This window comes from Orycteropus afer, unplaced genomic scaffold (assembly GCF_000298275.1).
Source record: "Orycteropus afer afer isolate SDZICR_OR568_19922 unplaced genomic scaffold, OryAfe1.0 scaffold00284, whole genome shotgun sequence".
NCBI lineage: Eukaryota > Metazoa > Chordata > Mammalia > Tubulidentata > Orycteropodidae > Orycteropus > Orycteropus afer.
This window is the reverse complement of record NW_006921871.1, coordinates 2,359,031-2,377,744: the sequence shown is the minus strand read 5'-3', so window position 1 is coordinate 2,377,744 and position 18,714 is coordinate 2,359,031. Positions and strand designations below refer to the sequence as shown.

At 34.0% G+C, this 18,714-nt stretch overlaps 1 protein-coding gene across 1 annotated transcript in view; it reads right to left on the bottom strand.

Moving 5' to 3' along the window:
- NRXN1 (neurexin 1) overlaps positions 1-18,714 on the bottom strand; it is a 1,670,321-nt gene that overhangs the window by 1,486,655 nt on the left and 164,952 nt on the right. The window contains exons 2-4 of the mRNA XM_042782286.1: positions 16,623-16,640; positions 12,770-12,799; positions 11,991-12,002 (exon numbers count right to left, since the gene is read on the bottom strand). Coding sequence (XP_042638220.1) covers positions 11,991-12,002; positions 12,770-12,799; positions 16,623-16,640 — 60 coding nt within the window. The remainder of the gene's footprint in view (positions 1-11,990; positions 12,003-12,769; positions 12,800-16,622; positions 16,641-18,714) is intronic.

Genomic DNA, 18,714 nt, shown 5'->3' with positions numbered 1-18,714 from the left:
AAATGACATTCAGAGAGGTCACCTAAATTTCCTAGAGTCTCACAGCTAATAAATAGTAAATCTTAGATCTAAGTAAAAGCTCTAATGTTGCAGAGGTTAAGCACTCAGCTGCTAAACAAAAGGTCAGTGATTTGAACCACCACTCTCTCCTCAAAGAAAAGATATGGCAGTCAGTTTCTATAAAGATTACAGCCTTGAAAACCTTACTTTGTCCTATTGGATCAACTGTAATGGGGCATGAGAAGGATCTAAGTGAGGCTTTACTCAATTTCCACCTCCATGATCTTTAGCAATCTGCTTTTGCAGCAAGATTTATTGAGGATTTCCAATGTACCTTGATACAAAACTGAAAACAACAAAACTCTGCTGTCAAGGATTTCTCATTGTAGTACAAATGACTGACACTTAATAACTGCAAAATAGCGAAAGAATTTTCTAACAGGGGTAAATACTAGGTGAAACAATGGTTATAAGGAAAGAATAATCCATTTTGCCTAGTTTTAGGTTGTTGTTGTTATGTGCCGTCGAGTCGGACCTGACTCATAGCTACCCCTCCTTGGGTTTCCTAGGTGGTATCACTACGGAAGTAGATTGCCCAACCTTCCTTCCAAGGAATAGCTGGTGGGTTTGAATTGCCAGCCTTCTGGTCAGCAGTCAAGTGCCTTAGGCACTGTGCTACCAGAGCTCCTTAGTTTGGGGTGCGGGGAGCATTTTTTATGACTACTGAATATATAGTGCTAACAGAGCTAGTCTTTGATTAAAACAAATAAAGTTCTTTTTTTCAGTGGCTTCTGCTTCCTTGCTGACTCCAGGCACAAAGCCATGTCATGTATTGAATATTAGCCAGTGAAAATTCCATGGATCACAACAGATCATTACCCAGTGTAGCTATAAAATGAGTCCTCTAGGATTCAAGGCACTCAAAATACACAAAGGCCACAACTATGGATTTGAGCAAACCAATGATCATAAGGATGGCACCGGACCAGACAACAATTCCTTCTGTTGTACATGGGGTGGCCATGAGTCAAGATTGACTCCCTAACAACCAGAAACAGCAGAAAATTAGTTACAACTACACAGAACTTGCAAATGTTTTATGTTGATTTTTTCAAACCCACCAGCCACTCCTCGGAAGGAAGGTTGGGTGATCTACTTCCATGGTGATACCACCTCGGAAAGTCAAGGAGGGGTCACTATGAGTTGGATCCAACTCCACGGCAGTGAGTTTGGTTTTGGTTGGTTGATTTATGTTGGTTTTGGTTTGAGAGCAGGGACATTCAGAAAGTTATCTTTGGAAAGAGGATACATTTTAGTGCTCCTTCAAATTATATTAATATGAAACCATCTATGTATAGACCCTCTCTAGCTTGTGGGGTTGCCCTCTCAGGCCACTATCATTATTCTTCAATAACTGTTCTCCCAGGGGAAATAAATAATGTCTTGCTATCACAGTAACTAAGTGATCATCTTTTCTTTATCCTGGAGGAGTTTAGCTCTCTCACCTTCAGCATTCCTCTCCCTACTTTTTATTGTATTCGTATCATTCTCTGAGCCACTTCCTTTTGCAGAGTTTTTTTTTTTAACAGTATCTGACAATATATCTCCATATAATACAATTTCTGTGCCTGGGCCTGTAGTTTCTAAAATGTCTTGTAAGAACATTGTCTCTGCTTTCTTAATAAATTCCAAGGACCAAATTTCTACCCTCTGAAGCTTGACCTTTATAAAAATGACATGTTCTTGTTCTACTTAGTAAGTCTTTCATCACAATCTCTATAGTTTTTTTTTTTTTTTTTAAAGTCATTATAATCAACTTTATCCATTGTATGGAGATAGATTTATGGCATTTTTAACTTGTGATCCCAGCATTTGCTTTTCAGCTTTCCCTTTGTTTCATTCTCTTGTCTCTTACAGACAATAGGTGTCCTGATGGTGCAGTGGTTAAGTGCTCAGCTGTTGGGTGAAAGGTCAATGGTTCGAATCCACCATCTGCTCTGCGGGAGAAAAATGTGTCAATCTGCTTCCGTAAAGATTTCCAGCCTTGGAAACCCTATGGAGCAATTCTACTCTGTCCTAATGTATCTCTATGAGTCAAAACAGGCCTGATGGCAAAGGCTTTTTTTATGGGCAACAATCCTAGAATATAGTACAAAGTGCTCAGGGGTGAGCAACTCATAAAATGTTTAAAAGCTACCACAATCAGTTTCATTTTTGTTTCTGGTGGCGTAGTGCCTAAGGCATTTGACTGCTAACCAGAAGTCTGGCAGCTCAAACCCACCAGCCACTCCTCAGAAGGAAGGTTGGGTGATCTACTTCCATGGTGATACCACCTCGGAAACTCAAGGAGGGGTCACTATGAGTTGGATCCAACTCCACGGCAGTGAGTTTGGTTTTTTTTTTTTTTTTTTGGTTAATCAAAACTTTACATAATGAAAGGTTTAATGACCTCAACAGAAAGATTTTAAGGAACCCAGGGAAATCTTTGCTAGCATGAAAACCAAATCTTTAGTTTCTAGGATAAAGGATAAGGCTATTTTAATAACCATATCCCCTTTCTCCATCCTTTCATAACAGGCCAACTTCTCTTAAAGCAATATAATAACCTTTTTTAATAGGGAAGCAAACATTATGGTAAGGAAGAAAGCAAGTTGTACATGTCATTGCAAAGGGGTAAAAAAGAAACTGAAACTTCCTTACCATGAATAGCAAATTATCACTTCATAGAGAAAAAAAGCTAATTAGCTGAGTTGGTGGCACTCTTCATAAAATGGCTGTGCATAAAAACCTTTCAAGGGGGAAGGATATGGAAGTTACAGGAGTAGGAGAAGTTAAAAGTACTGCATTCTAGTCCTTTGTAGATCTACTGAATAAAATAATCTGTCGTGGTTGTCAAAAGTTTGTATTTTTTAAAATGTGCCTCAGCAAGAGGGTCACCAAGACTTGAAAACCATTGGAACAGAGCAATGATAATAAAGTCCAAGGTCTGTAATAGAAGTGTGAGATATTGTTCAGATGTTCTAACAGGGGAGTGAGCTTCTTGAGTAGCCTTGCTTAGAGAGCAGTTCCTCTATATAGGACATGATGTATGTGAAGCAGTTGAAGAAAAGGAAACAGTAAGTTTGTCTAATGGGTCATTCACATTACTCCTTAAAAATAATCAGAGAACCAACACCAAAAAAAAAATGTCCTTCATATTCATCAGATCATGATTTGCCTTCCTTTTGGACAAGTTTATTCAGTTTTTCCATAGCATTGGATGGCTTAGAACTTCAGCCAGTCTTCCCAGAAGAAAGCCACTGGTCACAAAAAGTACAGCTGGGTAGGTGAAATTCTAACCACATTGATGAGGGAACAGCTCAACTTGTAGGCCCTACTGATTGCTGGTCAGATGATTCTTTCTTTTATTTAAACAAATAAGCACTAGGAAGACTGTCACAAGAAACCATCACATAATTCTTTTAGGTCCGCACAGCATCAAAAATATCTGTTCACTAAATCTTAGCAGATTTCTGGCAGATTTTGCTGCTAGCAATCCACAAAATCCTATGGTTAACTTGTGAACTAGGATTTCCCAGAGAATTGCAATCACAATTGGCCAATTTAGGGATTCCCATCCCTCTGGCAGCACTTTAATCCATTCTAAATTTGATTGTTTCCTTGAATGGAGTAATTTAATTTTCTCCAAATGTCTACTGACTTTATAATGCCAAGTCCACAAAACGAAATGGAAAACTGAGTCAGCTGACAGGCGATTCAGGCCAAAAAAGAAAATATTGCCCAGGAACCTAACATAAACCATGAGTAACTTTAATTTCCTAAATTAATTTATTCATGATCTCAGTAGCATAATTTCCAGCCTAAGCTGAGTGACATAATGATTTTTTTTTATTTTTTCAGATGAGAGAAAATGTTATTCTCAGTTCAGAGCTCTGGTGACATTGTTGTACTTTTTCTTATTTATTTCCACTAAATATTAATAATTCATAAGCAAACATAAACCAAGCAGAAAAGGGAGAATATTTGGTGGCATACACATTTTGTATAAGCAAGTATAATTCAGTGTGTAAAGACATGTTCTGAGAAATGTTGACTATTATAATCCACATGTTTATGTTTCTTAATGTCAATAACCTTGAAAAAATCCACTCTTAAATGCTGTGCCTTTACACCCTGTACAAAATGGAGAGTCCTACATAAAGCAGAATTTTCTTGGTGATTTCAGTAATAATAACTAAGAATGAATTAAACTATTTTTTTTCTTTCTTTTTTCAAAAGGACAAGTAAAATAATTCCCATTTTAAGTGATATTTGGCCTCAGCAACTGCAGCTTTACTCCATACCAAAACCAAACTCACTGCCATCAAGTGGATTCCAACTGATAGTGACCCCGTTGGGTTTCCAAGGCTATAAATCTTTATGGAAGCAAACTGCCTCATCTTTCTTCTGCTACTGCTTTTTAATTCAGGAATTTCCTACCATTGTAATTCTTTAATGTAGATTCCACAGCTAAGGACAGTTGGCTGCAGAACGGAACTCCTTAGTTAACGTCTAGTTGACTACATGAACATTTATTCCTGGGCTGGGAAAAAGTACCTATAATTTGAGGTACTTTCAGAAAAGAATGAATCTATTTTTCTTTGTGTAAGAAGCAAAAGATAAATTACATAAACAAAAAGTAAAAAGAGATCTCTTCATCTTGTGAAACTTTCCCTCTGTCACAACTTAACAAAAGGTTAAGTTCTTTAAGAAGTCATAATGAATCATCCTAGTTAGGAGTCAATCTTACAAAGACCTTCTTCCTGTTACCTGTATACACCAAGAGACATATAAAAATGAATTATGTTCCCCTTCATAAATGAATCTTCGTTTAAGAGTGATTACTAGAGGAATTTTGAAGGGAAACACTGATGACCCTCAGTGGTTGTAAGCTTGCTTTCCAGATACCTTCCAGAATGCCCCAAGACCTCCTAGATTATACAGAGAAGGAGAAAAACCAAGAATGTCTTGCCTGAAGCCTCCTTACTCCCAGGTCAAGAAAAATTTTGCATTCATTGATTTCATTTGTTTGTCCTTCATGGGAAGATGTATCTTAAAAAAAAAAAAAAGAAAATGAAATTTGAAAATCAGTGTCCTATTATAGAGCCAAAATAATATCCAAAGTAAATTCCCAAAGGAAAATTTTTAAACTTGGGATAGCCATTTGGTCAATCTGTCATTCAACAAGTGTTTATCGAGTAACCACTTACACTGCACTAGCCAGAGATCCTTGAGATACAGAGTAGGGTAGAGATCTCTGCCCCCACAGAGCTTATATTCTGGTGGGAGGAAGATAGATAATAAGTAGTAAATATGAAAAATGACAGATAAAAGTTGTTAAGTACTATTTAAGAGTAACCAAATCATGGTACAGGAATGAGGGAATGAGGTATTGCAGTATTAAGTAGGATGGTGAGGATAAGCCTCATTGAGAAGGAGAAATTTGAGCAAAATCTTGAGGATGTCAAGCGCAGAAAATGATCTATGAGAAATATCTAATAAATTTTTTCTTGAAAAATTTTCTTGAGGTGACTAAGTGGTGAATAACATGCACAATTATATATTACTCTGTAAAGTCACTAGGGGACAAAATAATTCTCAAAAAGTTTTCCCTGGACAACATTTCCACTCCTTGAGTAAATATTTAGCTGCAAGCACCCTACCCCATAAATTTGCATCTAAAAAGCAACACTTTGCCAATGTTCTCCTAGATTTGTTCAAAGCTGATGCAAGTCTATCTAATTTAGCTGCATCACTGTGTGCAAAAGTGTGAAGAGTTGTAGAGGTATCTAAATAGTTTAGATTCAGTAGAATAATCTTTAGTGCTTTATTGTACAAATGTTCTCTGTCATATGTAGGTCATCAGACATTGATGTCCAGTTAGTTACATTCTCAAATAATTACAGAACCATTAAAATAATTACAGGGTTATTAATATAATGGGAGGAAATTATTAATGCTTTTTTATTAAACCTTTCACAGATTACAGATCATTAGTTTACATATTCATTTATCTAAATGCACATGGTATCATTTTTAAATTGTTGTCATTTATAAAAATTATTTTCTAAGCACTTCTGCAATTTGTCATGTAACTCTACCCTCAACAATAGAGTATTTTTATTACCCTGTATCACAGATGATAATATTTTAATAAATGAAGTCAAATTATTTGCCTAAGAATAGTAAAGAGCAAAAAATGAGATTTGAGTGAAAAAGAGATTAAATGACTTCATGAGCCACTCAAGCTCTTACCCCACCACTTCCTACTGCTCTCAATTACCAAGTAGAAAGTTTTTCTACCCTAAATGAAAACCCTGAAAGTGAGAAGCAATGGTATCCTAACCAACACTCTTTGATAAGTTTTCTTCACACTAACGATAAATTTACTTTTTAAGAATAAGAAAATAAGCTCCTGCTCCATGATTCTTAGTGCTTAATTGGAGGAAAATCTTTGAGGTCTCCTTAAGGTTGGTTATTCTGTAGTGATACAGCCTTGGAAACCCAAGGAGGGGTTGCTATGAGCCTGGTCTGACTCAACGGCACATAACAACAACAACAACAACAACAACAACAACAACAACAACAGTTAATTTAGTTCCAAGTTTCCACAAGGTTTTACCTATTATAACAAGCAAGATCTCCTATCTTCCCATACAATTCAAAGAGTGCCAGCAGTTTATTTTTGGGTAATCTATATTCTTCCCTACTCCATTAATTCCATGATCCTAATTAGTGATTCAAATTTATTTGGGACATGAGCTATGTATTCTGGGAGATTACTATGCTTCTTAAAACTACTGGTCAACACAATTTAAGGAAAAATGCCTTACTCTTCCCAAAGTGTTGATGTTGATTTTTAAAAATTTTAGACTAGAGAAAATATATCCTCAAATGGATGAAGAACCCAAAGCCATTATTTTGGAGAAGAAATCATCCTTTTATCAAATCCAGTACATTATACTTTATAAGTTTTATTATTCACAATATATTTCAGTAAAGTATCTAAATTCATATTTCTACTACTTCATTTTTAAGCTATTAGAATCTAAAGTCCCTTCTATGTTCTTTTCTGGGGGTAAATTAATCTACTTTACATTTAATACAATCCTTGTCCAGGTGATCAATTATTCATTGTTACCACTTTTTACAGAATATACAGAGTCATAGCAAACTTCTCATCACAAAGGCAACAACACAAAGATTCAAAAGAGCTAGAATTTTTTCAGTGCTAAATAATAGCAAAATTGAAAAAAATCACAGTAAGAAAAATTATATATAAGTACATACTCTTCAATATATTTTGCTTGGTTGTGCCCAGAATTGATGGGCATTTAAGTAAATATAAACTGTAAAATAAATACTGAATTCTAAATAGTCCCATATCTTACTGTGCATATTATATCAATGAAGTAGTTACTTAACATCTGATTTTGTAAGGTGAAATTTTCATCTTTCCAAGTTCCATGACTATGAATTGGGAGTATTCCGTAATTCAGCAGTAGCGGTCATGATAATTACCACAGTAAACAATTTCCTATTTGCATATGTACAAAAACAGTCATTTCAATACACTAAGTTTCTCTCAACATTCACAACTTCTTTTGAACATTGTAGGATACTAAATATCATAGAGGTAAATGAGGAAATACAATTTACAAATCCCTATAGAAGGAGAAAAGGAAATATGATGTTTTCAAATTCAAATTATTTCTACATCCAAACCACAGGACAATGTTTTACGGTATGAAACACATATATATATATATATCGTGATGTTGGGTACCTCACAGAAAAATCAGTCATATAACAACATAAGAGATGAGAGATGGTAAGAAAACTCATGAAAACAAAGAAAACACATAAAACATACTAAATGCATGATTCTTAATTTAATATTGATGTATATATCTATTTTAATAGATAATAATATAGCATATTAATTGTGGTGTGACTTTATAGATAAAGTTTTACAACACGTGATAATACTGGATATTTGTCATTGATTAGTTGTAATGGAATCAACTCTATCTAGGTATCAATACAAGTTGTTTTGAGAAAAAAAAATGTGATTTTATTTTCCTTATAAACTATTTTAGGTTATGAGCTAAATTTTTATTAATATAGCAAGGCTTGTGCACTTTTTATGTGTAACAATATGCTTGTATTATGTTCTACTCCTAAGACTCTGGCCTTTTAGTAACATGGAGATCCTGGAAAAACAAATAATGTTCATGTGAAAGAGTCAACTTGACTTATGCTGTAGGATCTATAAATGCAAAGAATACTAAATATGCTCACATCGCAGGCAAGGGTTATCTGAGGGCTTACAACACAAACTCAATTTAAACACAGGTCTTATGAAACATCACACTTGACACTATGAGATTCAAAAGAAAAATATTATGGGAACCATATAAATTATCATAATGTCAAATACAAATTACAAGCAAACTCATAAACTTGTTACCTCATGAATAGTGAAAGGTACAAAATAAAATTTGATTATATGCCATTCTGTTGGCGAATCACATTGAAATATTTGAGTAACCTTAAACACAAAAATCCATTCACTTTAGTTCTTTACAAACTCATTGCTGTCCACAGGCTAAGTCACATTATAGTCTTATTGGAATGATGCCTTACTAGAAAGAAATATTACAGCATTGGGAAAGAATACGAATGATAGGAGATGAAAGAATGGTTAGAGTCAGAGATGGGAATTCTAGGTAATTTGTTGCTACAATTCTTTTTTTTTTTTTGATTAAATTTATTTTCTCTCCTTATCCCCTACTTTATCCACTGCAGTTCTCCCCTTCCTCCTCTACAACTCTGTTCCAATCCCCCTCAACACACACTTAAGTCATAAAAATGGCAAATTCAAGCTATTCAAGGAATAAAAATATCCTGGAAATACAATGCTCAAGAAAATAGACAAACTTCCTGCTCTTATGGAACTTATATCCTAGTAGGACAAATTGACATTAAATATATAACCACACAATTATTATTATTTTTTTTAAATAAGTCTAGGCCATCAATAAGCAAAGCACCAACATTTCACCAACAATTACCCATCAGCTTCTACCTATTCACCCACCAGCCTTTATGTCTGCATGTGCATGTGTTACTTATTTTGACATGTCTTGATTTAAATGGTCTTTCATATTTCTCATAACCAGAGTTTAAAAAAAAAAAATCAAATAACCAATTAATCTACTATTGGAATGAAGTGACCAGTTAAATATACATGGAAAACAAAACACAACAAAACAAATAGAAAAAGAAAAGAAAAATCTCAGACAAATACATAAATTCTAGATAGAATGAAGGACAGTTACCATACTGAATGGTCCTAATAATAATAATACCAGTGACGTATTTCAAGCCAAAAAAAAAGAAAGCAGAGACAATTTCTTAATAATCATTTGGATCCAGTGGCCACAACCAACACAAGTAAGGTTGCTTTTGGATAATACTTTTCTTGAGCTGTCCCAAAGAAAGCTATAAATCATTGGAACTAATTTTATTCTTAATTATTCCCAGTTAAAGAAGCCATACCCTTGTTTAGAAACAGGAAAACAAATCCAAATAACTATGAATTTTGAAAAATAACAACCATTTGAAAACACTATGGTCTATTGTCCAATTTTAATACCTATTTTATGCACATCTAGAACTTAACCTGATATAGAAAGATTTTTGGCCATATTTTCACTCCTCTAGTGCAGAAGGAAGAATAGGCAATCTACTTCCCTAAAGATTTACAGCCTCGGAAACTATGAATCTGAATTGAGTTCATGGCAGTGAGTTTTCAGTACAGGAAACTCCAAGGCAAGGATATAGACTTAAGGGAGACCCTTTGTCATGATGTCTTTATCTTTTCTGAATTCTGATTTCCCTTTTTAATACCTTTATAGTATTTTAATTCTGTCACGTATTTATACTAACTTGCCCACATGTGTTCATTCCCCTACTCTATAAGCACTCTTGATTATGGATGCCATGTCAGTCATAACTGTAGTTTTGTTCAAGAATTCAGATTTGCTGAATCAATTTGCTTTAACCAGCAAATTAATTCAAATTATGAAGATTTAAAATTACGTTTCTCATTTCTATCCATCTAATTAATTAACAATGCAAAGATCACTCAGAGTTGGCAAAATATGCAAGTTCATCTTAAAATCTTTCCTCATTTAACATTAAAGAGCACTCTGGTCCCATTCTCTGGTCCCATTAATAGAAGACTGTTTTGACTAGAAAGGAAAAATCAAATTACTGTCCTTTGTAGTTTTGTGCTGTTCGAGGGAAAAAAAATCTGATGAAAATATAAGTAAATGTGTTTCACACATGTGTCAACCAAAAAAAAAAAAAAAATTAAGACTGACATAATAAACCTGAATGACATTAAGACATTAAGTACACCAAGATAAGTACCAACTGAGTGTAAACATGAACTACTCCACATGGAGAGTTAAATGATCATATAGTTATAAAACTATTTTAAGAGTTTTTGACAAAATTACAAATGTATGTGTGTATGTTATGTAAAGTTTGTGTATCTACACGCAGTCACATAAATACATACATGCATATATACAAATACATACACATATTCTTCACTTGCTTAGTACAATACGCTATAAATATAGTTTCCTCTACATCTGGAGTCCTGTACTAAAGAAAATGTTGGTAAATTCTCACATAAGAGAGGGCCATCAATGGGAATTTAAATTAAAGTAACAATGTTTAGAAAGCACTCCAAATGGTACACAAAATCTCCAAAAGATTTGACACATCTTGTCATCTGTATAGTTGCTAGAAGACTTAAAGCAAGTTTAAGTTACATTATTGGAAATCATTGACTAAAAGACAACTAAAATGCTGTATGTTTTCCTTTCATTTTCTCAAAATATTGAAATGGCATTTTTTTAAAGTTCTGTTTCACAAATTTAAAACTTTGATATCTTTTCTTATTGCCTGGCTCATGTTCAGGTGCTTTTTCAAGCAGAAAAGGTGCCCTGCTAGATGACACAAATGTTAAGGTGCAGAACTGTGAGCTTTGGTCTCAATTCCCAGGATTAAGGTTCAGAGTATCAGAAAGATCCACAGAATTCAAGGATAAGACACATTCCTGCATTTAAAAATACTTATAAACACTCCAAACCAAGGGCACATTCACTAATACATTGTTAAAAATGGTTGAAATCAAGGCTATTCTACATATTTACCACAGCTGCATTTTGTCTACATCCCTTTAATGAAAACAATAAACACAACTGCATTCTCACTGTAGATGGTTCTAAATGGTAAATTAAACATGCTTCTGAATTTGTGCCAAAGACATCAAAGAGTACACATGCCTAACTTACCAAGAGATGCAGGAAAGTATATCTGGTTGGTAATGTTCTTAAAGTAAAAACAGCAAGCACAAAAGAGAGACTTGGCTTTCCTGGATCCTACACCAAATGACCTTTTCAGGTTATCATGGTGCTAGAGTGGAGGCATGACATTGAGCAGACAATAGATGACAAGCCCACTGAAGGACCACTTCAATGTTACACATGCTTAGACTTACATCACAATGCAGAATGGCTGGGGTAGGTGTGCTCCAGGGTTGAATGTTCAAGGATGATATGTTTATAGTGACTATACTCATCATTTAACTTCTATTAAGTGATACTGTAAAAACAGACACCAAAACCTGTAGCTCAGTTCTAAATATACTACTTATGTAAGCAGCTGACATTAAAAACTCACTCTAAAGAGCAAAACTGGAGTGAAACATTTTGATGAATTTTTCTTACCTGACATAAATAAAGTATTCATTAACACACATACCTACCTCCCACTGCCCATTACCAATGCCAAAAGGTCTAAATATATTTGTATTCTTAGACACGCTGTAATTTATATAGATGGTATTAAGAAGAAGTAAAATAACATAATACCTTTACTTTTACCTATGGATGATGAAATGGTTCCATGAAGAAAGGATTTCCAGAGAAAGAAAATAGAGAGGAGAAAAACAACAATAAGAATTATGAATACATGTAAATGCACTGCTATCTGAAAATTCAACAAAGGAAGCTTAAATAAAGATCTGAAGACAAATAGAGATGCAATCAATTCATGTTGACAATTATGTCTTTTTAATGGCTAGTACATGCAAGGAAAGCGGAAGACCCATGCTCACTTGAAAGGTTACACAAAAGGGAGATACACAATGATGAAAGGTAGAAAAAGTACTGATTCTGTGGAACACTATACTCAGCATTCTACAACCCAGAAGCCAATGATGTCTGCATGTTCCCAAACTGCCATGCATGCATGAGAAATGGACTCTGGTTGATACAGTAGAACAAACTGAGAATCTTCTTTTAGGTATTAACTTCTGATGGTTCAGGTTTTTCTTTCCTCTAGCCACCCTTAGCTGCATATGCTGATAAATGTATGGAAATTTTATTTCACAATTTCTTATGTCTCATTTATCTGCAGAAAACATAGTGCAAGGAATGAAGGAACACAAAAGTTGAAGGCATAAATCAAAATCAAACCAACAAATCAAGAGGAGAAAAACACATGAAAAAAAATGTAAACAAAAATTATGTATTTAATTTGCAGCCAGATAATTTGCAAGCATTCACCCATCCTTTGCAGTGATGGTTTGAAAGCAGCTACAGAACAAGAAAACACTGAAAGCAGAGTGGAAAAGGAACAGAGCCCATACCTTGGTCGCCCATCATCAGGTGCGCCAGACCTTGAAGGGAAACAAGAGCACAGTCAGCAATAAACAAGGGAGCATGGGAAGGCAGGGTTGTCACGGTGACAAAAATGTTCAGTGACAGACATCGTGTTTCCTATGAGACATGTCTGTATCACAGATTCAAATCAAAAAGCGTTCTTTGAACCACTGGTTGGAATGCTTTGGGTCAAAGAGTTATAGAACTGCAATTTAAACACTGGGATATGCTGCACTGTGTACATCTTCTATGTATTAGAATAATCAAATGCATAAGAGCATGACTTAAAGTCCAACCATTCCCTAAAATATTGCATCTGCGCTTCATGCCCTTTGATGAAACTGTTTTTCCTACTATCCCCATAGGGCTGGTCATTCTTCAATGATAGTATTAAATTTCTAAAAACCCAAAGAAATACCTGAAACATGGGCTGGGTCTGATCTTTTTCCCCTCCTCAAAAAATAAGCAGTTCCATAATTAAATGAAAAAAAAAAAAAAAAAAAAATCCTTAGTCACACTGAAATGATAATGCAGAAATGTCTCCTTGTCTGACACATGTAGCAAATACAAAAATGAAAAAATAAAAGGATCATTAGACATGCAGTTGTAAAGTTAGAATTTACTAGAGTGATGTTTTTAAGATACAATAGATCAGTTTTAAATAGTTTTCCATGGAGAACAAAATCGTTTTGCATTTTATTTAAACATTACTTACATATTGAACTATTAAGTTTATAATTAGATATGATTTCATTAAGGATATTATTTAGAAGAATAATAAATCTCCTTTGATTATTTAAATCATTTATTATCTCTCACTTGACAATTAACTTCACATAGAAGATCACTTCTGTGTAATCTGCTATACTGTCAACATTCTTTAAGTTTTTTCACTGTCAAAGAAGCTATTTCAGAAGCTATTTCTTACTAGTTCTTTTAGAAATAAATTTATTCCTAAGTCCACATACATTTCAGGAATATGAGAAAAAATTAGAGGACTATAGTATACATGTATCAACTTTAATAAAATTTGTATTTTCTTTTCCAATGGTTATTTCAAATAGATTTATTTTGAGCTACGTGACATTATACATTAATTGTATCCATGTTGAAATAATCAGTTATCATCTTAAAATTGTAAGGTATTCAAATGTTCCTGTGGGACAGATATGGTTACAAAGCATCATATAATCACAATATAACATAAAACTAGTGAACATCATACTTTAATGTTTCCTGTAATGTAGGATCGCTTTCCATTTTCTGAGTAATTTTAACAAAACAAAAACAGATTAAAAAGTTTATGAATGACCTATTGATGATTGATGATGTTTTACATGCTGAGGAACAGTGTTTTGTTTTGTTCAGGTTATAAAATATTTAATTTCCCTCTTAAAATGACTATACATATTTCCCAATAATTTAGTAGATTGAGAGGGTTAGCTTTGTATAAGATTAACTTTTAGAAAATAGATACCTTCAGTGGTTTTTAAGGTGTGCTTCGGTGGTACAAATGGTTAAGCACTTGGCTACCAACAGGGAGGCTGAAGGTTTGAAACCACCCAAAGGCATCTCAGAAGAAAAGCCTGGGAATCTACTTCTGAAAGATTACAGCCATTGAAATCTATAGAGTGCAGTTCTCCTCTGACACACATGACACTCTGCCATGAGTTAGAATCAACTGAATGGCAACAAGATTTTGTTTTGTTTTGTTATTTAATGGTTTTTAACAATAATTAGGATTAATAAGGATACCCAAACCCACTACTGTCCAGTTGATTCCAACTCTTGGTGACTCTATAGAACAAAACACCTTAGGGTTTCCAAGGCTGTATATCTACATGTGGAAGCAAACTGCCTTATCTTTCTCCTCTGGAGAAGCTGGTGGGTTTGAACTGCCAACCTTTTAATTAGCAGCCAAGTGCTTTAACCACTGTGCCACCAGGGATCCTATTAATAAGGGTAGATATTGTTAGATCCTAAAAGCATTCATATTTCTCATGCTACTTTCTACAAGTAATGGAGCTCCACTGTGTGGTCAGAGCCAAGTTATAAATAAGAATGTTAAAATTCTGATTGAATAAACTTTATTACAATAGTTTATGCACCTGTACTCAAAATCTATTACATTTGCATGAGATGAATGTTTGTGAGAAGAAGGGAGAGGCATTCATGCTTATTAGGCTGTTTTTAAAACCTCTTGGAATACAATTATATTGAAAGAGAAAAGAACAAAAAACATGGAACATTTCACAAGATGGCTAAGAAAATGCTAAAGAGTAGATTTTTATTTTTAACTTTTGATATCAAATAACATGCACAATATCAATGATGTAGAATTTAAAAGATATCAGATCTGCAAGATAATGTTTCCTTTATCAAGGGCATAAACCTACTGCCATTGAGTCGATTCTGACTCATAGCGACTTTATAGGACAGAGTAAAAACTGCCCCATAGGGTTTCCAAGGCTATAAATCTTTACAGAAGCAGACTGCTTCATCTTGCTCCTGTGGAGCAGCTGATGGGTAAGAACCACCCACCTTTTGGTTAGCAGCCTAATGCTTTAATCACTGTGCCACCACAGCACTATACTCACATACAATTTTAATTATAGTAGAGAAAAACACAAGTCATATATGGAGCCAAAACCAAGAAAAATGGTCTGTTATGACTTTGGAAACTTTCAGCTTAAGTTTTACTTTAATGGGACTTATCATATTGTCTATGAAAGAATCACAAATATGATGCAGAACCTTGATACTGATCATTTCTGTATCAGTATGAAGTGTTCTTTTTCAGGAATATGAAATCTTGGTAACTGCAGTAACTATTTATCTGCAACTTTGAATGAAGACTTTGCTAAGAAATTTGTTGTTCTGCATAAGTGTACAAAAACTTCACAGAATGGTTTTATTTTTCAAAATACTACAGCAAAATAAATTGTGTTAAATGTCTTCCTCTGACATACAATTATCAGTAAATTGATTATTCAAGGACTGTTAATGCTATGATTATGTAAGTTGATAGAACCTCACCTTCTCTTTCACAGTTCTTTACAACACCTACTTCTTTTTGCATTTTTATCTTTTATAAATTTGGTTAACAGCACATTGACTAATGCATTTAAGTTCTTTAAAAACAAGAATGTTGCAATATGTTTTGATGTGTTAGATCTTAAAGGAATAAGTGTCTAACTTTTTAAAAATTCTCTGACACAGGCAATTTTAGAAAAATCTGAATTAGATACTAAGGTTGCATTTAATATGACAGAAAGTATTACACATACTTACCCGTAATCATGTCCAGGGGCTGTAGACTTTCATTTCCAATGGCCAATGGCTTATTTACTAATTTAAATCTATAGCTTTTACTTGTAATCAGTATTTTATTCTGTATTCTTTTCATAAATCAAATAATTTGAAACCAATGTGCTTGAAATGATATAATGCTAACATTTCCAACACAAAATAATATTAAAAAAATATGGAGAAAGGTTCATGCATTGTGTTCTGAACTGCAAAGAAATAATTCCTCATTTAAAATAAAAGCAGCAGAACTGTATCATTTTTCCATAGAGAACACTGCAGGAAGTATTTTAAGTTTCCTGAGGGATGCTGAAATCTATCAAAGTTTCACATTAAGATTGAAGGACCTTCATACACCTGGTGCTGATGGGGTTGAGAGGGTGTGTGTTCTGTATGAAAAGTGATACACAATCCAGAAATCAACAAATGTTAAAAGAAGTTCAACTTACCGTTGTAATTTGAGATGCACTCTATTAATAATATTAAGAAACTAAAGGCAAATGAGAGTTGGAAAATAAGGTAGAGAGCACCCACCTTCCACATTGTTGTCTTCTGAAAGCACATGACAAGGAGGGAGAGAAAAGGAAAAACATTCATTAAGCAGCATGCAGACTGGACCTTGCCTTTGCATGTCTTCCTCATGCAAGGCATCAAACACATCATGCAAGTGCTCCATAGGTATCATTCAAAGGGGAAAACAAAATTGCGGGAAAACAGGTTCCCTCCCATTGGCAGCATTACAGGGTGTGAGACAAAAGTTCAGGATTACTGACATGTACTGAGCAAAGAGATTTTAAAAAGTCCTTCACTGCCATATGTAAAGCAGACATACTTCTTAAAATGTTGTCAGTGTGGTCTTTCTAATAACTTATTTTTAAAACTACCATGCTTATCTATTTGTTCATTTATTAAAAATTCTATAACTTTTTTCATATTTTCTAGTTTTGACTTGGATGTAAAAAAGGAGTTCATTTAAAATAGCTAGAAAATTTCAGCTAACGATACTGCAGTCTCCCTGACATTTACCATCATGGTCTTTTACTATTTCTAATATTTCAACATCTTTCCCTAAAAAAAATGTAATACAGCAAAAATATATTCAACTGAAATCTGCAAATTATTTGATTTATTTTTAGGGTCTTCATATTTTATTTTAAATCATGACAGGTTATTGTAATTTATTAAAATGCTAACTTTAAAAAATGTTAAGTAGAAAAAGTCATCATTTCGAGTGAATTCCACTCAGGAGATGCCTATTAAAGTTTATCGTAATTTTTTCACATTATACTTGTTTAGCAAGTGAATATTGCTGTAATTCATCAAGATAATGTCAATATTCAGCAAAATGACCCCTATATTCCCATACATTTAGATTATATTTTCATATATTTGCATATACTTATATATATGTGTGTGTGTGTGTATGTGTAAGTGCAAAGTATGAAGCTATAACAAACATTAATATGTTACCACAGCGTAAATTCCAGCTTACAGCTACGCTATAGAACAAAGCGAAACAGCCCTACAGGGTTTCCAAGGCTTTATATCTTTTCAGAAACAGACTGCCACACTTTCTCCTGCAGAAAATATGTTGGGTTCAAACCACTGACCTTTCAGTTAGCAGCTAAGCACTTAACCAGTGCACCACTAGGCTCTTTTAGCTATAATATCGTACTTGGTTAATAATTCAAGTGCTATCTGGGACACAAGCCTTGACAGCCAGGTTAGAAATGGAAGGGGAAAGTACAAGATTTCAGCACTTATCAAAAAATTTTTCAGTAGTAAAGTATGTCCATGCTGGCATTCCCAGTCTCACACTTACATATTAACTAATTAACTATACTTCTTAAAAATGGTCATTTTCCCAAGTGTTTATAAAAAACAAAAGAAAGTTCAGAAACTTGAAAGAAAAAACAACTATAAGTCCATCATTTCACTGGGTTCAACAAATAACTTTTTAATAGCAAAAGTTACTAATTAAAAGTCATTAATATCATCTAAAATGTATTAGTTGGGAACTGAAATATCAAAACAAGTATACTTATTAATGTTATGCTAATAGATAACATAAAATAACTAACAGATACATGTGGCAATAACATCTTTACCCAATACTTAATTTGCCAGAGTTTATTCTAAAAGAAACAATGAAAAATGAATTAAATATTTGGTATGTGGTATTGATTTTATTTGTTTTTGTTTTAAGGAATTTGATTGAATTGTTACTTTTCAACAGTCACTTCAGAGGTGATATAAATACAAACTTTATATGATTTCTAAAAGCCAAATTTAAAGATATGTTGTTGTTGTTGCTATGTGCTGTCAAGTCAGGCCCGACTTATAGCAATCCCTCCCTTGGGTTTCTGAGGCAGTAACACTATGGAAGAAGATTGCCCATTTTCCTTCCAAGGAGTGGGTGGTGGGTTTGAACCACCAGCCTTCTGGTTAGCAGTCAAGTGCCTTAGGCACTACGCTACCAGAGCTCCTACATATAAAGATATGTTGTTGTTATTATGTGCCGTTGAGTCGGCCCTGACTCATAGCGACCCCTCCTTGGGTTTCCGAGGCAGTATCACTACGGAAGTAGGATTGCCCAACCTTCCTTCCGAGGAGTGGCTGGTGGGTT